The following is an 11,405-nucleotide window of genomic DNA, read 5'->3' as shown; positions in this document are numbered from 1 at the left end:
TGGCACCAGGTAAGAGAAAAGGGATATTCCATAGGACAAAGTCACCACCGTGAGGTGGGAGGAGCAGGTAGAGAAGGCTTTACATCTTCCCTCGGCCGATGGCAGCTTGAGGATGGTGAAGATAATGTGGACGTTGGACAGGATCATTAAGGAGAAACTGCTCATGATGAAAACCACCGACTTAGTAAAGAGTATATGCTTGCTTTTGGATATGTCAGTGCATGCCATCTTCAGCACTGGTGGGATGTCACAGAGGAAGTGGTGGGTGTGGTTGGAGCCACAGATGGGAAGGCTGAAGATACAAGTGATCTGTTACCTTCATCAAGTTGCTGATGAACCATGAAGCTCCTGCCATCTGTGCTCACACCCAGCCACTCATGATGGTTGTGTAGTGCAAAGGGTGACATATGACCACATAGCGGTCATAGGCCATGGCTGCAAGGAGGTAGCATTCCATGATTCCCATTCTGCTGAAGATGAACATCTGAGCCGCACAACCAGCAATGGAGATGGTCTTTTCCTCCACCAGGAGGTGAAGCAGAAGCTGTGGAACCACACTGTTGGTGTAGCAGAATTCCACGACAGACAGGTTCATCAGGAAGAAATACATGGGGGTGTGGAGGGAGGGGTTCAGTCTTATCAGGAGGGTACTGAGGAGGCACCCCGTCAGGGTGACCAGGCAGATGACCAGAAGCACCACAAACAGAAGGATTTGCATCTTGCTGAGGGATGAAAACCCCACCAGGATGAGCACATGGGAGGTTGTCTGGTTCCCTCCAAGGTAGCTCTTGGAAGAGGTCATCTGTAGGGGTGGCAAAATAGAGTCCGAATGTGAGAGATGCCAGACACATGTCTGGGAATCAAACAATGCATAAAGTTCTCCTAACTGTTGGGTGCTCCAGAAAAAATGTTCTACAATTCTGTATGTAAATGAGTAACAACCCAATTGTTTTTGGTATCACCTAGGGCAGCAGCAGGGATGTGATTCAAGCTCTGCCAGTGTAGAGCAGAAGGACATGTGACCTCTGTGACCCCATTGTGGGGACAAATTTTGATATCACTCATATCTCAATCACCAGAACAGTTACACTAATGCAAGTATTCCCACTGCAGTTACAACATATATGGAATCGTAGACTACTAGGGCTGGAAGCAGGATCAACCCCAACTAAATCATCCCAGCCAGGGCTTTGTCAAGCCAGGACTTAAAACCTCTGGGGACAGAGATTCCACCATCTCTGTCTGTAACACATTCCAGTGCTTCACCACCCTCCCGGAGAAATAGTTTTTCCTAATATTCAACCTAGATCTTCTCCTCTGTAATTTGCAACCATTGTCCTTTGTTTGCCATCCATCATAACGAAGAACAGCCTTTCTCCATACTCTTTAGAAGTCCTCTTCAGAAAGTTGAAGGCTGCTATCAAATAGTCCTTCACTCTTTTCTTCTGGAAACGAAATAAGCCCGAGTCTCTCAGCCTCCCCTCGTATGTCAGTGCTCCAGCCCCCAGTCATTTTCTTTGCTCTCCACTGGTCTAAAGAAGCCATTATTTCCCTTTAATTACCACTGGTGGGACCACCTCTGGACTACTGCATCCAGTTCTGGGCCCCCCAATACAAAAAGGACGTGGATGCATTGCAGCGGGTCCAGCAGAGGGCAATGAAAATTATTAGGGGGCTTGAGCACATGACCTATCAGGAGAGGTTCCGGTATTAGGGCTTATTTAGTTTGCAGAAGAGAAGAGTGAGGCATGATTTAATAGCAGCCTTTCACTTCCTGAAGGGTGGCTCTAAAGGGGAAGGAGTGTGGCTGTTCTCAGTAGTGAGGGACGGCAGAACAAGGAGCAATGGTCTGAAGTTACAGAGGGAGAGGTGTAGGTTAGACATTAGGAAAAACTATTTCCCCAGGAAGATAGTGAAGTACTGGAATGTGTTACCTCGAGAGGTGGCGGAATCTCCTTCCCTAGAGAATTAAAGTCCCAGCTTGGCAAAACTCTGGCTGAGATGATTCAGTTGGGGTTGGTCATGCTTTGGGCAGGGGGCTGGATTCGTCAACCTCCTGAGGTCCCTTCCTTCCCTATAAACAAAAAGTTTTAGGGCCAGTCGGTTAGCTGGTATAAAGCTGAACATCTCCACATGTAAGAAAGCAGCTGTATCGATTGGTAGCATTTGTGAGTCTTTGCTGTGTAACCTGGCTACAAGGAAATGAGCTAGATGGAAGACACTACAATGTGGGTCCCTGAACTACTTAGCAGGAAACAGAATTATCCAGGGAAGAGGCTGATTCATCATTTCCAGGAAAGGAAAATTAGGTCTTCAGAAACCCCAAGACAGACAGATAGATAGATAGATAGATAGATAGATAGATAGATAGATAGATAGATAGATACGGTGTATGGGGATAGATAGATAGATAGATAGATAGATAGAAAATACTTCAACCCAGACAAATTAATATTCTCTGTCCATGTATGGAAAATTCAAATGAAGAAACTGGTGACATGATTTCATTCCAGTTACAGAGTGGGGCACAACGCTGATGAACTTCGGTGGGAGAATGGCTGAGGGATAAATTCATTCATTTATAGCCAACCTTGTTTAAAAAGAGTAGCTCTATCTCCTAGTTAAAGGAGCTCTGTGTGAGGAAGGAAACAGATGATTTTATTATACTCACTAGCTTTGGGGCCCAAGTCCCTGAAGGAAATTTCTTCTTATAATTCCCCAGCTATAGAATAGCACTCTCTAGCAATGCACCAAAATATACACACCACTTCCCCCAGCCCCCAAAATAAAAAAAAAAATTAAAAAACCACCAAAAATCACTCAGTCTATCCTTTCCTAAGCAGTTATACAATCATCATCCTGTGCGCTTTCCAGGCAAAAATTGTCCTGGGATTTACTAACTGCCCGAAATGATGGAACATTGTTTTTATCTTGAAGGAAGAATGTTCTGCTCAAGACAATACATTAAGTTAATGGCAGAAGCAGACAAGATTCATGAATCTGGTTCTCTTATACTTTGGGCCCCATTCTGTGAAGAAGGGAGGGACTTAAAGTACATTATAAGAATATTTAATGAAAAAAGGCATAGATTCAGGCTGAGCTAGGGACAGAGGTTTTTGAATTTGGAGATTATTATATGTACAGAGTAATATTGCTAGACAACCAAATGCAGTATTTTCATTATAAAAATATACAAATATTTTATATTTAAATATACAAATTGATGTTACACAGTTATACAAATATATAGAAAAATCACAGAAATCATAGAAAGTCATAGAATCATAGGGTTGGAAGGGACCTCAGGAGGTCATCTAGTCCAGACGCCTGCCTATAACAGGATCAACCTCAACTAAGATATCCCAGCCAGGATCTGTTCGAGCTGAGACTTACAAACCTCTAGGGAAGGAGACTCCACCACCTCTCTAGGCAACGCATTCCAGTGCTTCACCCTCCTGGTGAAGTAGTTTTTCCTAATATCCAACATGCACCTCTCCTTGTCTCCATTGCTCCTTGTTCTGCCATCAGTCACCACTGAGAACAGTTTCTCATCGTCCTCTTTAGAGCTCCCCTTCAGGAAGTTGAAGGCTGCTATTAAATCACCCCCCAGTCTTTTCTTCTGTAAACTAAATAAGCCCGAATTCCTCAGCCTCTCCTCATATGCTACATACAGAGTCATTTGGGGTAATTTTGTTATACATTGGTGGAGCCTCTTGTTGGTATAAGAAGAGTGAACACAGCTATTATCTGACAGATAGTATAGAAAATATGTACAGTGGTTCTCTGACACTGGCCTGACCTGTTGAAATTTTCTGGCTGCTGTTGTCACACTAGATGATCAAAATGATCCTTTATGACCTTTTAATCATTGACTCTACGATACACACTGTTGTGGGCTACAGAAGACCTTTCTGCCTGTGCAGAAAACAATGGATGTCAGGAGACATCTCCCAGAGTTGTTGATCATGCAGGCAATGAAAAATCTATTAGAGCTTTTCCTAGGAAGCCATTGGTAAGCACTGAAGAATGTTGTTTCAAATTTGGCAAGAAGGAGCATAGGGAAAATCTATTAAACAGAAAGTAAAAAAGAAAAATAACTCAACATGAAACTTTGGACTTCCAAAGTGGGACATGGAGAAACCTTAGTCGGCTTTTCTGTTGAGCTTGTTGGAATTTTACAAATATGAAAAAGTTGATGAAAATTGTTACATTTGCAGAAACACAACTGAATGTTTTATGAAATATTTCTCCTTCCTCCATTTTTATTTCAAATTTCAAAGGGGTAAAACAAAGATAATACAAAGACTAAATCACCTTCTTTGAAATTCAAATCAACTTTAAATGTGGTCAGAAAGTTCTATCACATTTTTAATTATGTTAAGATCATGTAAAATTTGGGCTTTCCTTTCCTTTGACTTCTAAAAGAAAGCTTCTCTTCCCTTTTTCCCCCACACACTGAGAACAGCTTTTTTCTTTTTTTTAAATTGCAAAATTTAAATTGTGAAAGAAAAAGTTTTTGGGAGTAATTACAAAAATGCATGTGAGTCTCTCTTATTCCTCCTCTCTGCAACAACACAAACTTTCCATTGTCTAATTTTTCCACCTTTAGGAAAAGATGTTCTTCTCTGCTAGTTTACTAAATGCTCCCTTTACCTCTTTGTTCCTCAGAGTGTATATAATAGGGTTCAACAATGGTATCAAACATATGTTCACAAGTGAAACCATTAAGTCACTCTCTGTGGTGGAACTAGATTTGGGCACCAAGTAGGTGATAAGGGCTGATCCATAGAAGAACATCACCACCATAAGGTGGGAGGAGCAGGTGGAGAAGGCTTTATTCCTTCCTTCCACCGAAGGCAGGTTGAGGATGGTGAAGACAATGCAGATGTAAGACAGGAGTATCAATAAAAAAGGGCTCACGATAAACAGCACTGTAACAATAAAGCCTAAAATTTGAATCTGGGATGTGTCGGCGCATACAATCTTCATTACTGGTGGGATGTCGCAGAAGAAGTGGTGGATGCGATTGGAGCCACAGAAGGGCAGGCTGAAGATCCAGATGGTCACAGCTACTTCTACCAAGATGCTGATAAACCATGAAGCTCCCACCATCTGTGCACATGCCCAGCCATTCATGATGGTTGTGTAGTGCAGGGGGTGACATATGGCCACATAGCGGTCATAGGCCATGGCGGCGAGGAGACAGCATTCCATGAAACCCAGGGTGCACAGGACGAACATCTGAACTGCACAACCCACTATGTGGATAGTCTTCTCCTGCACCAGGAGGTGAAGCAGAAGCTGAGGGAAGACACTGGTTGTGAAGCAGATATCCAAGACAGACAGCTTCACCAGGAAGAAATACATGGGGGTGTGGAGGAAAGGAGTCAGCTTTATAACAAGAATAATGAGGAGGTTTCCCATCAGGGTGGCCAGATAGATGATCAGAAGCACCACAAACAGAAGGATTTGCAGCTTGCCGAGGGATGAAAACCCCACCAGGATGAGCACATGGGAGATGGTCTGGTTCCCTCCAGGGTCGCCCTCGGAATAGGTCATCTGTAGGGGTGGCAAAGGCAGAGACTGAATCTGAGACATACCAAACACGTGAATGGCAATCAAACAATGAGTAACGTTTTCCTCAATGTTGGGTGCTTCAGATTAAAATGTGCTGCAATTCTGTGAATAAGTAACAGCCCCACCATCACCAGGTATCAGCTAGTGCAGCAGAACGGATGCGATTCAAGCTGTGTGAGCATAGAGCAACGGAAGGCTAATTTTGATGTAATTCATGTCATAATAGTTACTCTAATGCAAGTATTCCCACTGTGGTTACAACTCCCAGAAGGGTGGGCTGCTGAAATGAGTAAAATGACAGTGCTAAGCCCAACATGTTAGAAGCCCTTTAAAGAACGAGGGTCAGGTAGATATGTTGGAGGGTCGGGATAGGGTCCAAAGTGACCTAGACTAACAGGAGGATTTGGCCAAAAGGAAATTGAAAAGGTTCAACAAGGAGAAGTTCAGAGTCCTGCACTTGGGATGGAAGAATACCAAGCATTGGTACAGGCTGGGGACCAACTGGATGAGCAGCAGCTATGCAGAGAAGGAGCTGGGGATTACAAGGAATGAGAAACTGGATATGAGTCAATCGTGTGACCTTTTAGCCAATCATGTCATCAGAGAGTCCTAGAAATGGAAGGGACCTCAGGAGGTCATCGAGTCCTTAAAACAGGACCAACCCCAACTAAATCATCCCAGCCAGAGCAGTGCCAAGTCAGGACTTTAAAACCTTTAGCAATAGAGATTCCACCACGTCTCTAGGTAACACATTCCAGTGCTTCACCTCCCTTTGAGTGAAATAGCTTTTTCCTAATATCAAACCTAGACCTCCCCCTCTGTAACTTGAGACTATTACTCTTTGTTCTGCTGTCTGTCACCACTGAGAACAGTCTTTCTACATCCTCTTGGGAAAACCAATTCTGGAAGTTGAAGGTTGCTATAAAATCCCACCTCACTCTTCTCTGATGGAGACTAAACAACTCCAGATCCCTCAGCTTCTCCTCATAGGTCATGGGCTCCAGCCCCCTCATAATTTTCATTGTCTTCCACTGAACCCTTTCCAATGCATCCACATCCTTTCTATACAGGGTTGCGGGGGAGGGTGGGGCCAATAACTGGATGAATTACTTCAGATGTGGCCTGACCAGTGCCGAGTAGAGAGGAATAATAACTTCTCTAGATCTGCTGGAAATGCTCCTCCTAATGCACCCCAATATGTCGCCAGTCTTCTTGGCTACAAGGGCACTCTGTTAACTAATACACAGGCTCTCATACATGTAATCCCCAGGTCCTTTTCTGCTGTGCTGCTGCTTAGCCAGTTGGTCCCCAGGCTGTAACAGTGGTTGAGCTTCTTCTTTCCCATGTGCAGGACTCTGCACTTCTCCTTGTTGAACTTCCTCAGATTTCTTTTGTAGCAATCCTTTGGACGATGATGAGAAATGGAATTTCCATCTCATGGCAAATTCCAGTAGTCCAAAACGTGTGTATGCCGTTAATAGATGTGAAAATTTGAAAGACCTATTTCAATTCAAATTTGGACAATCTTCAGATCTAAAAAAGCAGGTCTGCCCCATGAAAACTCATCAGCTAATAAATTATTTTGTTTGTCTTTCAAGAGCTATATGACTGCTATTTTTCTTTTCTATTGTGATTCAGAGGACTTAGGAAGAAATTCAATGGAAAACTGAAATCTTACATCAGCATCAAAGACCATCAAAATATCACTGAAATCGTTTGTTCAGACAGGGCTTTCACTTGTTTGTTTGTTTGTTGGATGTCACTTGGTCCAGTTTCAAATAAATAAAGTAATTTACTCACTGTTAGAAGGATGATCCGTTTAGAGTTATGTCTCTGGAAGTTGAATGATAGGTTCAGAGTTCTTTGGGGTATCAGTGAAATCCATTTATATACAGAAGAACATGAAAACATTAAAAAATACACATTATGGGGAGAGATAAGAGTGGACAATTCATCTGCAAAAGGCCACTACTTTACTCTTGGGCACCAGATGTGGGGCGTTTACTGTGTTCAGATTCCAGAGTGGACAGATTTATAGGAATATAACCGACTGAGCCCACCCAGCTGACTGGGTTCACGTCCATTTACAAGACCAGCTTCAGGAAAGAACATTTTCACTCAGATTGAGTGGATGATGATGAGGGTTAGGGAACAAAAGCAAGTAAAGATCTGAGACATGAGCAGCAACTAACAATGACAATGACACAACAACAATAAGAAAATTACTACATACAATCATGGCACAGTGATGACCAGGTATCCTGCTCACCCGTCACTCTGGTGTGCTCTATGAAATTCTGGGACCAGAACTTCTGTTAGCGTAAATTACCTTCATACCCAGTAAGTCAAACTCTTGATGTGACCTATGATAGTTAAATGATTTGAATTCAGATTGGTAGATCCAATGGCCAATAAATCAATTGATGTACTAATAAATAGACTGTCTGGTGGTTTTGACTGCATTAGATAGATAGCTATGAACACAGACAAAATCCATATAATGAGACAAATTAATATTCTCTGTCCATATATAGAAAATACAAAGCAGAAACCAGTGACTTGATAATACTCCACTTGCGGCCAACCCTGATGGACTTGAGCAGGAAAACAGTTGGTGGCTTATGTCATTCATTCGTAGCCTACTTTGTTTAAAGGGAACAGATCCCTCTCCTAGTTACAGGTGCTTTGCTCAGTGTGTTGAGGGAAAAAGGGGTGTTTTTATTTCATTCACTTACCTCTGGGACCAAGTCCCTGAAGGAAACTTCGTGTCATAATTGCTCAGAGGGCTAACAACACTGACTCACACTGCAGAAAAAAAAAATAAAAAACCCTCCTCCACCCTAAAAAATACCCAAGACACAAAAGCCCACCAAAAATCACGAGATCAATCCTTTCATAGTTATATGATCATCATCCTGTGTGTTCTGCAAATGAAAATCATCATGGGATTTACTAGTGGTGGTAAATGGTGGAACATAGCTTTTATCTTGAAGGAGGAATGTTCTGTCCAAAGCAACACAGTACAAAGAGTTAGTGACAGGAACAACCCACAAAGCTCCTGAATGCAGTACTCTTACAGTCAGGCTTTGACCCTCACTCTTCACTCAGAGCCACAGTTGGAAACCAGAGCTCTAACTGTTACACTCCATTCTCCTGCCACAGCTGGGAGAAGAACCCAGGAGTCCTCATTTCCAGACCCACTGCCCTCACAACAGGGCCCATTTCTCAGCCTCAGGCCCACAACCAAACCCAGATCAGTCAATGGTCAATTCCCTTTGGCTCAGGTGTGTTTGCAGGGCAAGCTCCATTCTCCTGCCAGAGCTGGGAAGAGAACTTCACTCCCTGACCCCACTGCCCTCACCATAGGGCCCTTTCCCTTCTTCAGGCCCAGCCCCAAAGCCCAGAGAAGTCAGTGAACAGTTCCCTCTGTCTTCAGCCAGTTTTCAGGAGGACCAGAATCAGGGCAAGCTCTCAGGAACATTACAATAACCTCTGTGTGGAAGCTGAGGGACACTACAGGGCATGTGCTGTAGAGAAGGGAGTGAAGGGTGTTATGGGCCCCCACTTTTTATGAAAATTGCCATATAAATATGATTACTCATAACTCAAAGATGCTTGTGAAGAATGCAACATGCACTGTGTCAATTTTGAAGTTACAATTGTTAATTGGGTGTCTTTACCAGAATGACAAGAAGTTTTGTAGCACCTGATAGACTAAGAGAGATTTTGGAGCATAAGCTTTCGTGGGCAAAGACCCGCTTCATCAGATGCATCTGATGAAGCAGGTCTTTGCCCACGAAAGCTTATGCTCCAAAATCTCTCTTAGTCTATCAGGTGCCACAAAACTTCTTGTTGTTCTCGAAGCTACAGACTAACATGGCTACCTCTCTGATACTTTACCAGAATGGTGCTTGGATGTCCAGTCTGCTCACTTTGATGTTAATCACCTTGGCTGCATGCATGTGCTCTCTTTGGACAACAGCGTAGACTCCGCGGTAAGCCGACACTGCAGACCTTGGAGAGCCCCCAAGAACCACAAATCAAGTGAGGTACAAAGGCACTGGAACGAGGTTTCATTGTCATTGATGTATGGTCTCCAACCCCCCAGGCATCAAGATTAGGTGTCTATGGTTTTATGTTGGTGCTTCATATGCCGCAACAATGGCCTTGGTATATTTTCAGGGGGCCAGAGAGCCCCAATACTCTCTCCTAAACAAGGAGATACATTCAGTGTGACATACAGTTTTATACTCAGGTACAAAGAAGTTACGTACACCTGTAGCCAGGTACAACCCCTTTCATTGTAATATATCGACGCTTCCCCAATGTCATTAGATCTACCCATTAATTTAGGGAATAGTGGTGGTGCCATCAAAACAACACCATCCATTATAGTGTCATTAAGAACCGTACCTGAACTTGGATCGGAATGTACCTGGTGTTACGCTATTATCTACGGGGAGGGGCTGGGGAGTGCATGGTACATAAGAACATAAGAACATAAGAATGGCCATACTGGGTCAGACCAAAGGTCCATCCAGCCCAGCATCCCATCTGTCGACGGTGGCCAATGCCAGGTGCCCCAGAGAAGGAGAACAGAAGACAATGATCAAGTGATTTATCTCCTGCCATCCATCTCCTGCCCTTGTTATGAAGGCCAGGGCACCATACTTTATCCCTGGCTAATAGCCATTTATGGACCTAACCTCAAAAATTTATCAAGCTCTTTTTTAAACCCTAATAGAGTCCTGGCCTTCACAGCCTCCTCTGACAAGGATTTCCACAGGTTGACTGTGCGCTGTGTGAAGAAAAATTTCCTTTTAGTAGTTTTGAACCTACTGCCCATCAATTTCATTTGATGTTCCCTAGTTCTTGTATTATGGGAAAAGGTAAATCATTTTTCTATATTCACTTTCTCCACACCATTCATGATTTTATATACCTCTATCATATCGCCCCTCAATCGCCTCTTTTCCAAACTGAAAAGTCCCAGTCTCTCTAGCCTCTCCCCATATGGGACCCGTTCCAAACCCCTAATCATCTTAGTCGCCCTTTTCTGAACCTTTTCTAATGCCAATATATCTTTTTTGAGGTGAGGAGACCACATCTGCACGCAGTACTCAAGATGTGGGCGTACCATAGTTTTATATAGGGGAAGTATGATATCTTTTGTCTTATTATCGATCCCTTTTTTAATAATTCCTAACATCCTATTTGCTTTACTAACTGCCGCTGCACACTGCGTGGATGTCTTCAGAGAACTATCCACTATAACTCCAAGATCCCTTTCGTGATCTGTCATAGCTAAATTTGACCCCATCATGTTGTACGTGTAATTTGGGTTATTTTTTCCAACATGCATTACCTTACACTTCCCCACATTAAATTTTATTTGCCATTTTGCTGCCCAATCACTCAGTTTGCTGAGATCTTTTTGTAGTTCTTCACAATCTGTTTTGGTTTTGACTGTCCTGAACAACTTGGTGTCATCTGCAAACTTTGCCACCTCACTGCTTACCTCATTTTCTAGATCATTGATGAACAAGTTGAACAGGATCGGTCCCAGGACTGATCCCTGGGGAACACCACTAGTTACCCTCCTCCATTGTGAAAATTTACCATTTATTCCAACCCTTTGTTTTCTGTCTTTTAACCAATTCCCGATCCATGAAAGGATCTTTCCTCCTACCCCATGACCACCTAATTTACATAAAAGCCTTTGGTGTGGGACCGTGTCAAAGGTTTTCTGGAAATCTAGGTATATTATGTCCACTGGGTGCCCCTTGTCCGCATGTTTATTAACCCCTTCAAAGAATTCTAATAGATTA

The 11,405-nt window shown here is 43.1% G+C and overlaps 1 protein-coding gene across 1 annotated transcript; it reads right to left on the bottom strand.

The window, feature by feature from the left end:
• Positions 1-361: 361 nt before the first annotated feature.
• Positions 362-5,559, bottom strand: LOC142004509 (olfactory receptor 10A4-like). The gene is made up of 2 exons (XM_074982155.1): positions 4,654-5,559; positions 362-802 (listed from the first exon to the last, which is right to left on the bottom strand). Exons 1-2 carry the CDS (start codon positions 5,557-5,559, stop codon positions 362-364), a joined length of 1,347 nt encoding a protein of 448 aa, XP_074838256.1.
• Positions 5,560-11,405: the final 5,846 nt, after the last annotated feature.

The sequence above is a fragment of the Carettochelys insculpta genome, chromosome 32 (assembly GCF_033958435.1).
Source record: "Carettochelys insculpta isolate YL-2023 chromosome 32, ASM3395843v1, whole genome shotgun sequence".
Lineage (NCBI taxonomy): Eukaryota > Metazoa > Chordata > Testudines > Carettochelyidae > Carettochelys > Carettochelys insculpta.
Note: the sequence above shows the minus strand (reverse complement) of the source record. Positions and strands in the feature narration are given on the sequence as shown.

Excerpts from the sequence above, each read along its gene's own strand:
- LOC142004509 (XM_074982155.1), bottom strand. The coding sequence starts at position 5,559 with ATGACCTATTCCGAGGGCGACCCTGGAGGGAACCAGACCATCTCCCAT. Across the intron at positions 803-4,653 it reads ACACTCTGAGGAACAAAGAG|ATGACCTCTTCCAAGAGCTA; the intron begins GTAAAGGGAGCA and ends CCACCCCTACAG.